We start from the raw sequence: 19,806 nt of genomic DNA, 5'->3' as shown, positions 1-19,806 counted from the left end.
CCACGGAGACGTAGGCTCAGTTATCGCCAGTTTGCAAACGGTGCAAGCCACACTGTGACGACAGGGGGAGTCTGGGTAATTTCAGCGTCTGGCTCCGAAATAAACGACCAAATCAACAAGATGAAGATTTTTGTTGTGGTTAGATCTGGAGAATGTGTTTACTTATGTCTGTTAAGATGCATAAAGAAACTGAAGTTACCCAGAGATTGTCAGTGCTGTGCATCACACCTCTACTGTAAATCTTACCACAGGAGTTATACCTCATTATCCTCTGAATGCAGTATCTCAGAGACCTCATTGTCCTCGTCAGTAACATCTCTGAGACACATAGACTTATTCTCTGATGAATAATCTACATAATCATCCCCAGGTACCTCCTCAGCCTCCTCTGATGCTACTGCATTCTCCTCAGTCACTGAACTTGTTGACTTGACCTGGTTTGAAATCTCACTGACTACTGAATCTTCTTCAGTGGGTGCCTATGGGAAAGTTGTATATCATTTCTTTGAAAGAAAGATCAGTGATTGCCTAAAGGATGTGCATAAAGCAGTCAAAAAATGGATGACCATACCTCGTTTTGCATTTTAGGTTCTTCAGGTGATTCCTACAGAAACAAGCATGACATTTGCATGGACTATGAAAGATACATTAAACGGCTGAAAAAGGTGTATCAACATATTATGTTCCAACACTGCATTATGTAACAACCGGCCAAAATGTAACACATATTCACTTCATTATTAAAAGACCTACAATTCGGAAAAATCTGCCACATATTAGAAGAACAGCTTCTTTCCATCACCCCCATCCCACCACAACCACAATAACTGTTTATTTAGCATTTACGGTTATTTTTTTAGCATCTATTTATGAACACCCACTCATATTTAAATGTTGTTGTCAGTAAAATGTGTAAATATGTACATTTAAACTCCTTCTAGAGCAAACTTTGGGATGTTACGTATATAACACACTACAGGAAAGAGTAGACCCAAAAAGCATAATAGGGCCCTTTCATTAATTTTCTACAGAATGAAGGGAGATGTAACATTTTGCGTCAAAGCTGTTAAAAAAGCAGCAGATTATAACAAAATACAACCTTTATTAAATAATGAAGTGAAAATGTATAACATTTTGTCGGGTTATTACATAATGTGATATAAAATAGTGACTCACTTGGTCTCTCATGTAGGACCTCCTTGGTTTATCCTCCACCAGCTCCACTTTCTGCTCCTCCTCTTCATCCACACCTTCATCTGCCACCTCAGGAGCAGCCTCCTCCTCCTCCTCTTCTTCCTCCTTCTGCTCTCTCCTTGAGCTGTACGACTCCATCTTCTCCTCTTCATCCTCATTGTCACGGTTACGACCCCTGCGCGTGGAGGATGGCCTCTCCTCCTCTGCGTTGTTTTTCTCCATGGTGACGCTGCTGCTGCTGCTGTTGTTACCCTCTGCCGGGTCCATCTCGTTCTGTCTGTCCAGCGCCTCCTTCATGCGTTTCTGCCGTCTCTCCTCTCGTTTGGCCATGCGGTCCATCAGAACCTGCTCATCGTCGTCTGCGCCTCCTCCATAAGAGCTGCTCACAGACACCGTCTCGCTCACACTAGGAGGAGAGAGAGGGAAGACAAACGTGTTATTGTGTGGCCTTTTGTGAATGAGGAAAATGCCTCGAGTCCATTAACCATTGAGATGCCCAACTTGGTCAAGGCCTGTAAGTTCATTGAATTTCATAGCTGTTAATCTTAAGGTAAAAAAAGTAGGGCAAACTTCCCAAAACAAACAAAATGTTCTGAAGTAATTTGGACCAGGTCAACTGCATGACTGTGCCTCATGCACACCTTCTCTTGGTTGCAAAAAAGACATAATCCTGTGAAAGGAAATCAAGGTTTCCAGAGAGTTGCTGCAACATCAGTCATCCCTTCAGCCAGTATGTAGGCTGCTGGGAAATGGCTTTATTGGCAGGTCTTTACCAGAGATATTCTTAACAACTATTGGTCAGACTTTAAAAATAAACAGAAAATCACTACATTGCTCTTGGATTTCAGGCCTAGAGTTTAAATGGTATCCTTGACTCAATCGCTCTTTTGTATACATTAGAGGAAAAGCCAAGGAATTACCAAAGTCTGTATAATACATCCTCTGGGGAACATGAACGTCTGTACAAAATGTGATGAATCAAATAGCTTTACTTAAGTCTAGACTAAAGTGCTGGACCAACTAAATGGCTAAAAACGATTTATTTATTATGTATATTCTTCAATTCACATTATAATATTCTGAGCTAAAAGTCTGGCAAACATTATCCTTGCATTCACACAATGGCTATTCAACTGTAGGTCCAGTCTCAGCATCCTTCTGCACAATCCCCTTGTTGTTTGACTTGCCCAGGATGTATCTCTGAGCTCATAGCGAGGAAACATTCATATTCACAAAGCAGCGTCTGTGTTTCTGGATGTCAGAGCAGCCCACTACTTCCACTGGATCCAAGACAATTGATCTCATAGCCAAAAGAACGGCATATAAACGGATATTGAGCCCCTTTGTTCTTATGGCGGGCTTTCTGATGGATTGGTATGAGATCATCTCATGTCGACAGCTGGGACCGGGTAGAGAGTGGAGTACTTTATGCATTGGTTGACCTGAATGCATTCAAGGATGCAAACAATAATGAATGGTTTGCAAAAAGCCACTTCACAAGGATTCCATCAAACAACACCTGACAATGTCACAATATGTCATTTTAGTTTGTCGTCCTAACGAGGCACAGCAGGCCTATCCAGCTTTGGGTTTCTTTAAATGTTAAAGTGCTGTGCATGGGGCTCTTTTATAAGAAATACTCTTTATCTTAAGATTTTGGAGGCTGTATTTTAAGCCAGAAAACACATAGTATAGTAAAAGATAATCCATAAGGTTGGGTTTATATCTGCTTTAGCATGTATTGCTAGTGTTAGCATGTCCAGCTAACAGGCTACAACTGGCAATAGTTACTGAGTGTTACTTCCAAGGTTTCTGGGGTTAAAATAAAAAGGCCAGTTTAAGACTACTACCTCCACTGTTATGTTATGTCATTATTTCGATACTTTCACATTTTAAAAGTATTAACGTTAGCACCTATCCTGCCTTACTAGGGTTTAGTGAATTTAAACTCCAACAAACCCAGCTTATGTCAAAAGACGTATTATTCTTTACCCTAGAAGCCTTTTCTCTTTTAGTATTTAAAATGAATACACACTTTTCGTAAATATTAAGTAAGTTAGCTTAGCTGTCAACATGTTTATGTTGTAACACAATGGCCCTGTCTCAGGTCGACTATTTTCATTTCCTCGCTCCTCGCTCCTCGGTCTCACCGGAAGTTGATTTGTCTGCGCCATCTTGAGTAGCGTCGCATGGCTCTTATTTCTGCCGGAGGACCGAGGATCGAGGAGCGATAATGGAGGAGCGATAATCGAGGAACCACCAGTCCATCCTCCGATGAAATCCTCAGATACTCGCCCCGCCCCCTTACTGTGTATCGCTCACTGATTGGACGATGCAGTGCATGCACTGATCTCATGCTTCTTGACATGAGAGCAGTTTCCCAGCGGAGTGAATACAATAAATGAAACTCACGAGATTCACTCCTCAGTTTATACTGTGTTTTGTTTCAATTCATGTATCATTTAGTTACAAATATGTGATATAGCTGAACAACAAAGTGGTCAAAAATCATTTTATTCACTTGTTGGAAACATTTTCATGATCGCTTTTTTCGTGTTACATTTTCATTTATTGTCATTTCCATTCAGTCAGTCATAAAGTGCTATTAAAATGTTAATGTGCTACATATCCACACAAACAAACAAAGTGTGCAATCCAATGAATGTTAATCTAACTGGGTTTTGATAGATAATATATCTCTTTTTCTTCTCTCGATTATTTTATTTCTATTGTGCACTCTAATCAATATTAATCAAACTATTGTTCGTTTATACATTTTAAGAATGGCGTTTATCTTTTTTGAGAATGAGTTCTTATTTAATTTTATTTATTTGGGTCTACAACAGATGATACAAATGTTTGTGTCAGTAAACGTGTACTAACAGAGGCGTGGGTGTGTGTGGAAATAACGGGGACAGAGCCGCTGTGCAGCGTCATCACAAACGGACGTCGCTTCGCGTGACGCTCCGGAGGAAAGGACGTCCCATTGCTCAAAACTCATTTCCCTGCTTCTCGTGGTTTCCTTGCATCTCTCCATGCTTCCCTGGTGGGAGGGACTAGTCGCAGGGAAACGACGCAAGTGAGGGAAGCAAGGATTTAATTTAACCGACCTGAGACGGGGCCAATGCCTGACTTCATATGTAAGCACAATTTCACATGTAGCCATCAAGTGAATACTCAAAACACCTTTACAGGTTTATCATTTTAGAAAAAGTCAGAAAAGTTCAAATATTAGCTATAGACAGGGTTTTAAACAAACGTGTGGTTAAGGTGAGCTAGCAACCTACTAGCTAACTAGCTAGCACCAGCAAATAGAACTAGCTAACTAGCTAGCACCAGCAAATAGAACTAGCTAATTACAGGGAGAAAAATCTACAATTGCTCGCAATAAATGATATGGCTGCTTTTGTTTCCTTCTGTCTTCCGAGTGGTAAATCAACCGCCATTTTACTTTTAAACTATGACTGTAAAAAGCATAAAAGCTTAACATTAATACAGCAAGAGTCTGGCAGTTTTTCTTCCTCTTTGCCTCTTCACCTGGACCATAAATAGGGAGCAAAGCAGTCTGCTGAAAATACATTTGTCTGTGTTGCTAAATGTCTATCACCTGTGGCTGTTGGTCACGAGCAGACCGTCTGGCTGTCCGCTGGTATCTTCGCCATCCTTGCCCTTCATCCTCTCCTGGCGTGCCCTGCGCCTCCTCTCGCGGGCAGCCTCCTCCTCGTCATCATCATTTCTCGCCAACCTGAGGGAGACAAAAGGGAGGTGGTGACATTAAAAGAGATTTGAGTTTTCTTCAGCTTCAACTTCTTCTACCCTTTAACTTCAGAGTAGGAATCTTTAAAGTAGACGACTCCTTAAATTGGAGCTTTTCTCTTCTTCTCTCCTATCAAGCTAACCTGTCAGCCGTGCTACAACCTATACTTCTTATCGTTGCTGCAGACATTGGTGAGGACAAGAGAGCCAGAGAAACAGTGTCTCAAAGGTTTGTGTTAAAACTTTATATTTCTAAAAAGGAACTTTTTTCAACTCAGTATTGTATTAACCCTAACCCATGACAACACAAATATAATTGTCCCGTTTAATTGCTTTCACAACCTAAGAATGTGGGAAGGAATATAATTGAAGAAAAGTCCAACCTGGAATATCTTTGGAAGAAAGATTTCCTTTTGTATCCTTAATACTATGCATAACTGATCAGACATTCAGTAGATGAAGCAAGGTCACAACATGCAGTTTCTAAATGATCATAGTTAAAACATATGTTGTATTACGCAGCGTCCACACAGCAGCGTGCGTTGAAGCTTGCCGGCGGGCGTGTCTGAAGCTCGACCAACAACCATGAATCTCCCGCCCCAGACACACAAGCACGCGGTTTGATTGGCTAGAGCTTGTACTGGCATATGATTTGATTGGCTGACGCTTCCGTCGAAGCTTGAAAAGTTGAACTTTTCTCAACTTTTGAAGCGAGCAATGGAGGCAAAGCGAAGCGACGGAACCACAATGCAGTTGGGCAAAGCGTGACGTCACCCCATTCAAAGTGAATGGGAAGCAGCATTGAAGCTTCAACGCACGCCTCCGTGTGGACGGGCCGTTACGGAGCGTCCACACAGCAGCATGCGTTGACGCTTGGAGGTGGGCGTATCTGAAGCTTGGGGATTTTTTGCGAGCAACACGACCAACAACCAATCACATGAATCTCCCGCCCCCGACATACAAAGCAATAGCAATGTTAAAACGAAGTAAACTAGATATAAAATCCCCAAACAGGCGAAAACCTACCAGTTTCATCCACTGTCTCTGCCACCTCCCTCCATGCCTCGCTCCTCCGGTTTGTATCCCGGTAGATGAACAGAGACTGATCATACAGCACCGGGTGATTCACTACCGCTATAATGAATTTTCCCTCCATTTTTTTGAATATGAGGAAATGACCTGCGTAGTCTCTCCCAGCATACACGCGGTTTGATTGGCTAGCGATTGTACTGGCAGATTTGAATAAACGGGATTTCATTGGCTGACGCCTCCGTCGAGGCGTCAAAAGTTGAACATTGCTCAACTTTTGACGCCAGCTACGCCAGCAACGCTCCACGTCGCTTCCCAAAATGCAGTTCGGCTAAAAGTGACGTCACCCCATTCAAAGTGAATGGGCAGAAGCGTTGGAAGCTTCAACGCACGCCGCTGTGTGGACGGGCCGTTAGAGACATAGGATTTTAAGAACTGCGCCTTTTTATTCCCCCATCTTGCCCTGCTATTAACAGGGAGAAATCCATTGTGAAAACAAACCGCCCATATCCCTAAGAGAGCAAAATCCAAAGCAAGTGGATTATACATGTCTCTATTAAATGCAGTGGTTTAAGTAAAAGGGTGCGGCTGCATACAATCATCAACACAGCTCCATTGTTCACAGTGAAGTTGGCTAGAGCGCTACTGTATATTTATGTGCTTACATTTGATTGAAAGCTAAAAGTTGAGGCCTTTCTCTGGAGTCACTCTGGGAAATTCAGAATGTGAAATAGAAGAAGTAAATTAACGAGACTACATTTGGTGTATTCTTCCAAAGTATTAAATCAGTTCTGCTGTGTTTCTGGCCACCTGACATCCATGAACTCAGCTCCATGCTTGATCTGTGTCACCCCGACTGACCTTTAAACTCCCACTGCTAACCACATGCCTAGCTACCTGACATCACAGCGCCTCCTTTGAGGTCAGCCAGCAAAGCGTGCTATTGCATGTTAATTGCAACATGTGTGGTGAGCCAAGCTGCTTGGGTTTATGTGAGGTTTTACAGCTTGTGAACAACAATTTCCTTCTTTCTTTCCTTCCCCTTCACTGTTCTCTCTTCCTCCCGTTTCGTTCTCAGATGAGGAATGTTGTCAAAACAGAACAGATGAATCTGTCAACGCCCAATCTGGACCTGAGGGACATGACATCGGTGACGTCAGGCAATGATTTGCACATGTATTTGTGCTTGGTTCAGATGATTCAGGATGTTTAAGGGTAGAAAACTAGTATAATCAATAATAAATGTTTAGTACACTTTGTAACAACAGACAAAGACTAAGATGTAGCAAAACAAAGAAGAAGTATAAGTTCTATATACGTTTTGTAACGAACAAGCTATCAATTGTCACTATGAGTGTAAATCACAAGTTTCCTCACTTTACAAAAATACCACAATCTGGTATATGCTGATATCAAAAAGTCTGCCATGGTAAGATTTCAACTTGAATTAATTCAGGGGTCTGCGATCAATATGAGGTATAATATGCCTATTTAAAACAAGTTATATTTATATTAACTGCCAGAAATAAACTATGAGGGGTCTTTAGGAAGGAGGTGCACACAGTTGGATGGACCATGGGGAATTTCAAAATAAAGGTGTATCTGAAAAATGATGATATGTATTGATGTTTTCGCTTTGCATCAATGATATTGGATTGCTGACCATCAAATCGATACACGGATTCACACGCAAATTAGCAACAGAGATCATTATCGGTCACACTAGACAAAGTAAAGCTGTGAGTATCAAAGTGAGAAGGGTTTAAGAAAGAATTCTACTTTTTTTTGTTTTTAAGAATAATAACGTGTTATTTATTTTTTATTTTTAAAAGTTAGAGTCTACTTTAAATCTTTATTCTTCCCCCCACATCAACGTCTTTTTCAATAACCTTCAAACTCTCATACTTTCCGTGCAGTAGAAAGTACATTAACTCTTATTTAAATGTCAGAGCGAAATGTTTTTCCTGTAAAAAGAAAATAAAGAAAATGTGAAACAACTGTCCTAACTCCCAAAAGAATGCGCCATCCAGGAACGGCACCACCAAATGTCATGAGAAAAAGACGACAGCTAAAAATGGAAAAAAAAGAGAGCTGTTGGTGACGACGACAATCTCAGGGTTAAAGATTCCTCAAAAGGAGAGAAGAACAACCTCCTAAAAGCTGAATTAGCATTCCTGTCGATCACAGCATTTGCTAGAGACACGTACTCAACCAAAGGCCTGATTTAATATCCCTTTCCTTGCCTAGGCCCCAAACTCTATCAGCGTCCTGACACAGAAATATGGGGAGAGGTGAAAGCAGGGAAAGGGAAAATGAGCACGTGAAATGGAGAGTGAGGATAAAAAGGAAATATAAAGCGGGGAAGGAAAGGGTGTGCACGAAAACTGCAGATTTTATTATTTTGCTGCACAGACTGATTTGTAGTCACACTTCAAAACTTCAGGTAGAATGGAATACAGACGCCACTTTCTTGGGTGGCAGAGTACAGTATGTAATGAAAGCAAATTGCATAGTATTGACTGACAGCTAATATGTACTTCGGCTATGTTACAGCTGAATAGGAAATTAAAAGACTAGCTACATGTGTAGAAATTCCTCTTTTTTTTTTGCTGCATAGTACAGTAAAGCTGCTCTAAGCATTCACAAAGTAACTGTCTGCGTGGACACGAAACATTGCCATCAGCCTATTAGGGAGTCTAAATATTATCTTTGCAGCGAAATATCTCAGAAATGTCAGTGAAAACAATTTGGGAAAAGCCCATGAGAAAATACTTCTTCACCCCTCCTCAAGAAGAGGGACAGAGGGAGAAAAGTAGAGAGGATGATCGAAAAGAAAAGCTGCTGTGAACAGAGGGGAGGTGAGGGAAGGGGGAGAGGGTGGGGGCTCCGCAGAAATGCTGACCCATTCCCACGCTGGCCTCTCTGGACTTTTTCCCTTCCTACGGCCGGCCCAAAGAACCGCAACGTACCCCGTCTGTCTCCCTTCCCCACCCTCGATCTGCTGGGCCGACTCATCATTCTCATTTTACACTTTTTGCAGGGAGAAAAATTAGTCTTCAAAAATCTCCTTTCTGTGATTTAGAAGCTGACACACGTAGCTCAACCTGTCCCTTTATTGCTTTATCTGTACGTCCCTTCTCTTCCTGACAGAACCAACAGGTTTACGACGCAGGGTCATGTTTGGAGCGGTCCATTCACCCGGGGCGGGGAGTGTTTGGCACGGCTCATTCACGGAGGATGGGTGTTGTTTCCTCGGCCCTTCCTGGTCTCTCAGGGGAAGGGGGCAGCACAGATGTAGAGGAAGAGGAGAAAAGGGAAGAAGAGAATAGCGCAGTGGCCGGGGGAGAGGCAGAAGGAGAATAAAAGGAAACATTTAGGAGGGATGCAAAGGGAAGATGAGAAGAAGGAAGGTGAAATAGGTAAAGGAGAGTGATGAGAGAGAGAGGAGGAAAACGGGTTAAAAAGTGGAAGTGGACATTTAAAGTTGTGGGGGTTGTGTGCGTTTAGGGATTTTTTTTTTCTTCTTGTAAACTGAGCATTCTATCACTATATAAAAAAAGACTATTTCAGGCACATACCCCTTGGTCACTGATTGACTGGGAACATTCCACATCCATGTTTCCCTCTTTTGGTAAAAAAAGAAAAAGGCAATCGAAACATTCCTGTGTGTTTCATGAAACAGAAACGTACTTTAGCACTGATGATGAGCAGGGGAGCTGAAGAGCAGGAGAGAGTGTGAGAAACGTCGGTAGGGCAGGAAAACCTGTGTGTGTGTGTGTGTGTGTGTGTGTGGCTTTAAAGAATAGAACAAGAAGTGAATTGAAGCCCACCTCTATATCAACAATGTTTTTTTTTGTACAACTATAACTGAGGCTGATGTAAGACAGAACAGGGAAGGCTGTTCTTTCTCCAGACACACACGCACAACAACTCGCACGAGACACACACACACACCACTTAGTTGTCGTTCTGAAGTGAATGGAGCTTGTCAAACCCTCATCACCTGACGTTGATTCCAACACACACAAGCGATTTGCATGGTTAACTGAATGCATGCACTAGTATTTTGTACGTTTCCAGAGACTGTGACACTGTGACACACACACACACACAACACACACACACACACACACACACACAACAACACATAACACACACACACACCACACACACACACACACACACACACACCACACACACACACACACACACACACACACACACACACACACACACACACACACACACACACACACACACACACACACACACACACACACACACACACACACACACACACACACACACACACACACACACACACACACACACACACACACACACACACACAATCTCACTGTCCCAGCATGTAGGAAACAGCTCATGGAGACCTGGCCAGTAAACACTTATAATAGCCAGGAATTTGGCATTTCTTCAGCAGTTATTATATGGCCCCACCACTCTCTCCGTCTCCTCACAGCGTGCTCAGTGATGGTTGAATGGAAGCAGGCCAATGAGACAACATGTGGTTTTGACTAGAGACAAGAGAGGCATGTAAATATTGATTGTTTCAATATATTGGCATGAATGGAAACAATGTAGAGATGTAATCTTTTATCAATAACAGGAGCGGCGTGTCGTCTGCCAGCTTATTGCTGCTCTGACCAAATAAACTCCTGCAGAGCTAAAAACGTAAAAGTCAGAGGCGCTTACAACTCTGGCTCTTTCTCACTCTCGGTCCATTTCTCCTTCGGTCGGTCATCTCTTCCCACTGTAGGCTCTTCTTAGTCTGCATTTTCTGCCAAATTCCATGTTCTCAGTATCATAAACACTCCGAAACTGCATAAATATTTCTAGCAGCAGAGGGTTTATGGGGGATTTTAAGCTATGAAACATAACAACGGCGTTAACCTTCACTTCAATCAGCTCTTTAGAAGGCATCTGGGGAAATGAGGCATTAAAGTCTGAAAGGGAAAATATGCCAAGAAGGAGAATATCGCAAAACTATTACACACACATTAAGATATTCACCCTGAAATGGTTCCCAAAGGTATAGATAAAGTCGCTATGGAAATAGTAGGTGCGTATGAGTAAGTAAGGCATTTTCTCTTTACAGGGTCCTCTTACATTTGGTTATTAAAGAACAATCATGCAATATTTTTATTTCTAAATTAAATCTAAGTCTACCTGTAACGTGACACAGACGAGACTAATGACGTTCCATTCAACTCAAAGAAGCATTTTAGCATATTTTATTTTCCGTTCACCTTGTTTTTCACCTAGAAGGCAGCTGTTATCAGAGAAAAGGATCTGACCTCAACTATCTACCAAGCACTGACAGAATTAATAACTTTCTGGAGAAACATTTAAACGTAAAGGAAACATTTCCCTCAAGAGTTGGTGGAGACCAAAACAGAGCTAAAAGTAGATGAGTATTGGACTCTCATTTGGATGAACGACTTAACCCTGAATGTTATAACCAAGTATATCTCCTTAACAAGTTTTGGATGCTGCAGAATTTCTTTTATACAAGAAAGGTTATTTTACCTTCAGCAAATGGCCCACTCATATTCTTTGTGTCATAGAAATGTTATCAGAGAGAAACATCTATGCATTCAGCAGTGGTCAGCTTGTTTCTCATCAGTGATGGAGTAGCTGGCTTGAACAAAATCTTCTCACAGATACATCAAACAGGTGAGCGACCTTGCTCGGTATCAGCATCCACATCAACCTCGTCCTTAATTGGAAGCCGAGCTGCAGCCCACATGGAGAGGCTTGAGTGAAAAGGCTCTATTAAATGCCTCCTTGGCACACCATGTATCAAGATCTCGCAATAAAAAAAAACCTTTTTACTAGTTTTGATTACTGCACTTGCCGTGTTACCGCTCAATCACAAAGCTGAAATGAACTTTAGCTTAATCAATTCCTCCCATTGAATCAAAGGAAGTTCACAAGGCCGCGGTATCTGGGAGAGAAAATTGGAAAGAGGGGCGGGAGGGCGCGATTGAACATTCCCACTTAAAGGTCATCTCTTTGCTTATCAGATTTCGTATCAACCTGTTTTTGCCTCCAGTCCAGGTCGGGGAAGCCAATATTTGCTGAGTGATGCTTTTAAAGACCGAGGGGAGGGTCTAAGCCGTTAAAGCTGGCGCCCTGTTCCGACTTGGCATGAACATCAGTGCACTGACAACCAGACCCTCATTACACAACAGCAGCTTCACACAGCCAAAGATCTTAAGGGACAGCTAAGTTCTGTGGCTCCAACTACAAATGAATCCATTGTAGAAAAGTGACTTCCTTTAAACACTTTCTGCTTTACAAGATAATGTATTGAAAAATCATAGTGTACTAATCTGCAGACGTGAATGACAGACAACCAAACGGGTCTTACCGCTCGGCCTCCAGGCGCATCTCCTCTCGTTTCTGCCTCCTCAGCTCCCGGCGCTGCTCAAAGTCCATTTCCTCCATGATTGTGCCCTGAGGGATGACATCACCAAACACACACATGTTGATTTGCTCACTTTCAGGAAGGCAGAAAGGAAGGAAAGGCGAAAATGCATTCATTTAAGCATCCTGAGAGGGCTGGAATACTTGTTGAACAAAGCTTAAGTTCTCTGATATCTGGGAAGTACTGTATTTGAAATGACAATTCTTAAATAATAAAAAATGTAAACGTAGATTTGATTCTAGATTCAAAATGCCTTCACACATGGGACATGGGTATTTCAGAGTTACCGTTACAGCCTAATCACTGCTGTATTATATTCCTGCTAATGCAAATGCAACATCCTGCTGCTGTGGCTTCAAATTGAAATCATTTTTAGGGCAAAACATGGACAGCTTTTATTGTACAGCAGCCACAGCAAAGACAATTCAAACAGGTATTCTTCAAAACTGTCCTTTTGCAGGTATTTTAATCAGCTTTTGATCATTTTTTATAATTGAAAAGAACAAAAAAAAGTTGAGGCTCAATGAGGGTTTGCCGTTTCATTTAACCACTGTAAGCTGTAAGCACGGTTGTTGCCAAATCGACGAGGCATAACATCCTAAAGATAACTTACTAACATCTACGCACAGTTCACATCAGAAGTGTGTGGTCGTGAAAATGTCCGTCTCAGATGCAAACTGCCTGAAACGACACCCAGAAACTTCAGTGGACAACAGAGGAATGAGGAAGAGAATGAAAGAAAGAAGAGCAGAGAATCCAACACAGGATGTTAACTCAATCAGTTAAGAACAACTCTCACTAAAAATACCCCAGTGGGTTACGTGACTGCACTGGACTAATACATCCTCAAACTACTATCTTCTAAACACAGCAGCACGGTAAACATAGGACAAACGAAGGTGCATGGCAGTTTACAGAATAAATAAATGTTGTGTTCAGATCCTTTGTGGTGATAGAACATGAAAGTGGCAGAAAATAAGATGCTTGAGAGGATCATTTGAAGAAACAAAAGGAAGAACGTCGACCGTCATACCTTGAATTCAAACAATTGTGTTTTCCTTCACACCATACCAGTGTCTCACAATGCTCTCTCCAAGCAGACAATGCTACAACGTGAAGTAAGAGTCTCACAGTCCGGCCTCAGCTGACAGAAAAGGCAAATGCCTGTTCCCTTCCCCTCCCTGCTAGTCCCTCCCTCCATCCTCCAGTGACCTCCTTCCTTCTTTCCCTTAGCCTTGCCCCCTTATTCCCTCCCTCCCTTTGCCGTCTCCTCTCCCTATCCCCACTGCTAACTTTTCCCGTTCTGTGCCCACATGTCAGAGCTTGGCTAAACTCTGTTCTCGGACGTGACTCGGCTCTTGAGGCTAGCTTCCTGTGTGCTACAAGCGTGCTTTTTTCCGTGTATCTGCACACAGGCAAGGTTGAAAGAGAGCCTCTTCACACATCTGTATATAAGTATGCATGCACACAGGCACGCAACATTACAGCGTTTGTGTGCATGCATTCACACAGAGCAATAAGCATACTAATGAGAATGTACACACAGACAGGAAACACACAGAGAAGCTAAAAGAAAAAATGCATGACTGAGGAATCCTACTCCCCCTCCCCACTGCATCTTCTCACCCAGCCCCCCCCTTTCCCTATTTGAGCCTGTACAGTAAACACAGCTTCGTCTCCCCGCTATTACACTGTAAAAGCCACTGTGACTCGGAGGAGGGAGAGATATTTTAAATACCGCAAAAATGCACTCTATGTTTAGATGCACTCTGAGTATTATTTGCGAAACGACAGGGGAGGTGGGGGAGGGGATTTAATGCGGGGCTATACAACCGTAATTAAGACGAAATGAGCGCAATAAGTAAAACCGACAAGGCCTCCAAACATCACCAGTCTAATCACATACTTCCTAGAAGCAGCGACGCCAAGGGAGACAAAGTTATTAGCAACACAAGCACGGCGGCGGCATGTACATTTGCAGTTATTGTTGCAAATAATGCGTGATTTATGCAGCGGAGGAGACCGCGTTTTCATTTGGTGTTCAGGTTTGTTAGAAGAAAAAAATAAAGAGTTATAGATCGTTTAAAAACATGCCATTTACAAAGTAAGTTAGAATGAAAGTAGGTTTGTGATCGCAGCGGGCCATATACGCGAGTTTACATGAATCATAAACCTGAGGTAATTATATTTGATTTATGGTGTATGAATAGGGCTGTGAAATGAATGCAAGAGTGAATGCGGCACAGTCACATTGTCTCGTCTCCACGTGGGAGAGCACCGGGAAGAAGAGGAAGCCTGTGGCTCGCAGACAAGGCCCTCAGTAAGACGTAGAAGTGTAACGGTTGTGTATATCACTGGAGGGACCACCCGCACTTTGCAAAAGCTAACAGAGGCAGAACGAGAGAAAGACAGCATTCCATAAAGTTGAGCAACCTGGAGTCGCACGTTTGGGACTTTTAGCCTGTCTTAGCATGTCCACTGTAAAACCTCTTCTTCTGCCTGTTACGTTTTGACCATTTGTCAAACCTGCATCCATACATCCTGCCCTCACTTCTCATTCTGTCTCTATTGACTCCCCTCCTCCACCTCTTTCTCTTCCCCTGTCTGCCCCCACTTCTACAATGGCTATAATGACACATTTACCAGTGAAATTACTACCTGTGTCGAGACTGCCAGACCCTGGCACAGAACCCAGTGACTAAGTGCCAGCCTCTTAAAAAGCCAAGTTGATATTATCCTGACAGCCACTGGGATTACACCCCCCTTATAATGCCTCTATCTTCTCACGAAGTCTTGGGTTAAAAGCACCAAAACAATGGGCCCCTATTGGACAAATGAGGCACGAAGTAGATCAAGCAGCAGTCTGGGAGTAAAGCTGAAGAATGGGCCAGCAGAATGTCTATTTTTGGTCTTTGGTGAAATGTTCCTAACGCTGGCTTTGCATTCTTCTAAGTGGAGCTTTTTGGTCAGATTTTGTAACTGTGATACTGATCAGTCAGAGCAACCATCCCCTCACCACCTTAAGACAAACACATTAATCTCCACATTATGGCTATGGAGCTATGCGAGGAATGCTTCTATTTAACCTCTGATTTTAGCAGAGGGGACTTGAAAGAGCCTCCAATTACTCACTCAGATGCCAGTTAAAGACAACTCCTCATTTGGAATTTCCTTTGTGTGCAGTGACGGTTTTAGTTGCTGAATAAAGGGAATGAATGTGAAGTAAACAAGTAAAAACTAGCTTTACGCACGCTGTATGCTTTCTAGCTGTGAGGTTGGCAAATAAAGGAACAATGGTTACTTGTTGCAGCTGGTGGTTACAAGGATTAGTCACAAATCAAAAGGTATTTAGTTTATATTGAAGTGACTTTTACGTTTAGCTACGTTCTAGTCTCAAACATGTTGGAATACAAACCCTTTTTTATAAAGATTTTACATCAACCCTTTATTGACTCTATCCTCTTAACAGAACATGTCTAAAGGCAGAACTCACTGAAAGTCAATTGATGCTTGGACTAGTGCTTATTTTGCTTTTTAGAACAATAGGTGTACTTTAAAAACGTATGCATATGTGCATTTGAGCCAGTCTACAGCCATGCTAACAGCTCTGTGCGGCTTTGCCTGTAAGCCAAATGCCACATTCATCGAGCTATAATGCTTACATGTTAATGTTAGGGAGACCTATAATGTTAACAATGTTCAGTAACAAGCACTTTTTGACTTGTTATTATCATCTAATGCCACATTTCCACTGACTTGCACGCTCTACTCTAATAGACTTTTTTTGGAATAGTACATGGAATTTTATGGTACCAAAGTTTCAAGCAGCTGAGCCGAAGAAGGTTGAATCAAAACACCGCCGCCCTCTGATTGGTCAAAGAGAATTGTCAATGATAAAAAACCGAATATCCTGCACAATCCCCTAATTTTCATTAGCAGATATCAATAGTGATATCAATGCATATATTTGTTAAAATGGAAGCCTGCAAATTACAGCGTAAAATGATGTAGATATTTCTCTCTTTGGTTTCCAATGAATGGATTCAGTGTTGTGTTATTACCGTAGTTTTATGAGGCACCGCTACGGCGATAAGCTAATCACCCCTGCTACATTAAGAAAAGTGAGCATCGGTTACACAACAGTGCCAACAACAAGTCTGCAGTTAACAATCGGTACATGAACCCTTTAAAACATGAATGCTGCATTATGAGAGGAGAGGAAGATTGATATCTCCAGCAGCAACAGAGCCACAGCTGTCCAGGTGTCCAGGTGAAGAGAGGTATTCCAGTTATCTGGAATGTGAAGGTAACACGGACACAAAGCCCGGTCTTTCTAGTCTTTGCATCAATGGAAGGAAATATTTCGTCCACCTGCTATGGTTGGTATGTTGAAGAAGTTTCACTATTTTACCTGTCACTTACCGTTTAACCTTCAGAAATAATATGCTACCGTGGAAGCTAGCTGACACAGGAGATGTCAAAGCTATGTGAAACATGCCTTTTGTAAAATGATACACAGAAATAAATTGAATAAGCTATCATTGTGTATTGTGGAAAATCAGGCCTGAGAAAAGCAAGCAGCAGGATTTCAGTATTTTGACATGTGCCGTCTTCACCTATCAATACTCGGTCAGTCAGACTAAAAATGTCAGGGCTTTTGTCAAAAGTTAGAACAGGACGAAATTACAATTGTCTCCTGAGTTCAAAACTTTGAAGCTTTTATTATGACAGCCTCTCTTAAAAACAATCATAGGTCTTTCTGTTTTCGCTAAAAGTCCCCTTATCTTTGAGGTCCTCTGTCGAGCTTTCTCGGAAACAAAGTTATGTTTACAATCAGGTTTTCTTGCCTAACATAACATTTGCAAAATTTGGCAAAATCTCAGTATTCTTGTCCACTGGCTTTTTCCGGTTCTATTGCACTACTAGTGTTCAATAACTTTAGAAGGCATTGCACTGAAACACTTAATTAAAGAACTCATACTTAGAGGGTTTCAATTTCCAGTGCGTAGGAGTTGACTAACACTATGGGAATGAAACAGCTAACACAGACACGCTCCTCCATTTGCATTCAGCTGTTGACAAACTACTGTCAATTGTCCATTTATGGGAGTATTGGATACCTACATGACAGGCAACAAACCCACACTTAAACCAGAAAGGTCCTTTGGTTCAGAATAAGCAAATATATACTGCATCGCTAAATATTTTGTGAAATAATTATCATCTTTTTTACTGTTTTATCGCACAGACAAGCTTCCGCAGTAACACAGGGAGAAGAGGGGAATAAAGAGGGAGATAATGCATGCCTGTAGGTTGTGCACACTAACAGCTGTTTTAGCTGAGGCTCTGGGGACAGTTTGAGTTGGGTAAACCTAGCGTTTTCTGCACGGGTAAGGAGTCTCCGGAGATTAGTCTGACAGGGCGGGTAAAATATGCTCAGTCTGTGTGCCAGTATCACGATAAACATTATTTAAATGTATAAATGTGTGTATTGATGTAAATGTGTGCGTGGTAATTTGGCACAGAGGAAATGCATATGACAGATTTTCTGTATCAACTTTACGGGATGTGAGAATGTATGTTTTTACTGAAAGTACGTATGGCCACCGCAAGTACAGTATGTGTGTTTATGGTACGGTAAATGTGTGTACATGTGTGATATCCGTCACCACCTACAGCGCTGTGTTTGGAAAGCTGGCCTTGTGGTTGTGGTTCCCTGCGCTATGCGTCTCCTCTCACACGTCCAGGCCTCGGCAGCATTAACACGTTTACAGTCCCAGGATGCGGAGCGGCGCTGGATGAGCATTCATAAATTCACTGGAGGTTTTTTGGCGCACCAAGGCCAAGATTTTTTTCTTTCTTTCCATCCCCGCTCGTCCATCTCTGCTTCATCCGTCATCTAGTGTCACTTTTTCTGCCTGCCTTTTACAGCCTGAACAGATACTCTGGTGGGTTGGAATTAATGAAGGATACTATGTATTGCTATATAATAGGGCTGTGACGTTTTGTCTAAAATGTTCTTTGCTGTTTGAGCTGGGGAAATGATTAAATATTTACATCTGTTTCCTGTGTATTAGCACAGAATACTGGTATACAGGAAGAAGCTTGTCTATCTGACCCGCTGCTGTCAACTAGGCTATTGTTTCTCTTCTATCTAATGCTAACACAAGACTGAGTGGATAATAATGTCACCCAAAAAACTAGTGAGGAAATATGAAACAATCGAAACATGTACATTTGTGTTATGTGAAAAAGTAATAAGCAGATATAATGGTTATGTTTAAAAAAAGAAAGGTCTCTATTATCAGTCGCCTAGTCTTTACCAATGCAGTTTACTTATTTATTTTTACTGTCGTCTTCTCACTGATTCTATCTCTTCTTGGACCACAATGCAGCAGCTTAGCCAACAGCTGCAGAGTATGTGTTACGCTACCATATAAGGACACTCATATGGGTTGGTTTGCTATGAATCAAGTAGAGTAATTGGTTTAATATTTCATAGGATTTACCCATCTCCAAGCAGCTAAGCTTATTTCTGTATTTGTCTGCATTTCATGTCAGTGTGAAAATCAACCACAATAGCTTGTCAAAGCAGAGGGTCTTCAGCTGCGACTATATATGCAAGGCAACATACTGTATGAGGTGGCCAAGTGCATCAGACCTCAGCTCAATCTCAATACCATCTGCTTTCCACTCGCACTCTATCTCCTCCAAAACAATTTTTTGAAAGTGTGGCTTCGGCTGGAATGAGGAAAAATGTCACTGAGCTTGAGCAGACAGTATTCATAGGCAAACTTGAGAAGCTAATGCCACTGTGGCAAGTGAAACGCGGCGGAATAAAGTGCTGATGGTTTTGAGGGTTGGGGCAAGAAATGGGCTCGGGTCCCTGAATGCCTCAGATGGATTGTCATTACTGACTTTAGATGCGGCGATCAGACAGTTTCCTCAAATCCCCTCAACAATATTGTCTGCGCTGACTTTCAGATGGAAGACGAACCAGCCAGAGGAAATTTCCCTTCAGTGTAAGAAAAGACCTGAAGGTAAAAGATGTTAAGTTTCCATTTGCTGGAGAAAAAGGAGACTCCTGCATTCCCAGACAATGGTTCACATTCCATAACACCTCTCTGTGCCCTGTGAATCATACACTCTGAGACAGACTGACTGAGGTTATCTGTTCACACACAGCCAAGGAAATCTCAATGGAATACCTTGTGTGTGTTATATTTTATAGGCTGCTAGCAGGATACACTAAGCACTGCTGGTATTAATCATTAGCCACTCCATTTATGAATTCCAAAAAAGCAGCATTCAAAATGAAGGTAGAGAAAGCCTGATTTTCTTGGTTAATATGTTAAAGATGTACACTGGAAGTTAGATCA

The 19,806-nt window shown here is 42.0% G+C and overlaps 1 protein-coding gene and 1 long non-coding RNA gene across 7 annotated transcripts in view; one reads left to right on the top strand and one right to left on the bottom strand.

Moving 5' to 3' along the window:
* Window positions 1-19,806, bottom strand: part of cald1a (caldesmon 1a) — a 55,851-nt gene that overhangs the window by 20,533 nt on the left and 15,512 nt on the right. For 3 of the 6 annotated variants that reach the window (XR_004570808.1, XM_034234237.1, XM_034234239.1), the window contains exons 2-6: window positions 12,371-12,456; window positions 4,802-4,939; window positions 1,177-1,600; window positions 572-604; window positions 261-479 (exon numbers count right to left, since the gene is read on the bottom strand). Coding sequence is in view for 5 of the 6 variants with exons in the window: in XM_034234237.1 (XP_034090128.1) it covers window positions 261-479; window positions 572-604; window positions 1,177-1,600; window positions 4,802-4,939; window positions 12,371-12,447 (891 nt within the window). In the remaining variant the exon portion in view is untranslated. Of the gene's footprint in view, window positions 1-260; window positions 480-571; window positions 605-1,176; window positions 1,601-4,801; window positions 4,940-12,370; window positions 12,457-13,460; window positions 13,599-19,806 lie in introns of those variants that run through there. The other 3 variants (XM_034234238.1, XM_034234240.1, XM_034234241.1) reach the window with 3 other exon arrangements.
* On the top strand, window positions 4,560-7,694 carry LOC117558216. Its single transcript, XR_004570809.1, has 3 exons — window positions 4,560-4,959; window positions 5,089-5,179; window positions 7,058-7,694. It is a non-coding gene; the product is annotated as an uncharacterized LOC117558216 (long non-coding RNA).

Source organism: Gymnodraco acuticeps, unplaced genomic scaffold (genome assembly GCF_902827175.1).
Source record: "Gymnodraco acuticeps unplaced genomic scaffold, fGymAcu1.1, whole genome shotgun sequence".
NCBI classification, from domain to species: Eukaryota; Metazoa; Chordata; class Actinopteri; order Perciformes; family Bathydraconidae; genus Gymnodraco; species Gymnodraco acuticeps.
The sequence above is the reverse complement of the archived record's forward strand: the minus strand, read 5'-3'. Positions and strand labels throughout refer to the sequence as shown.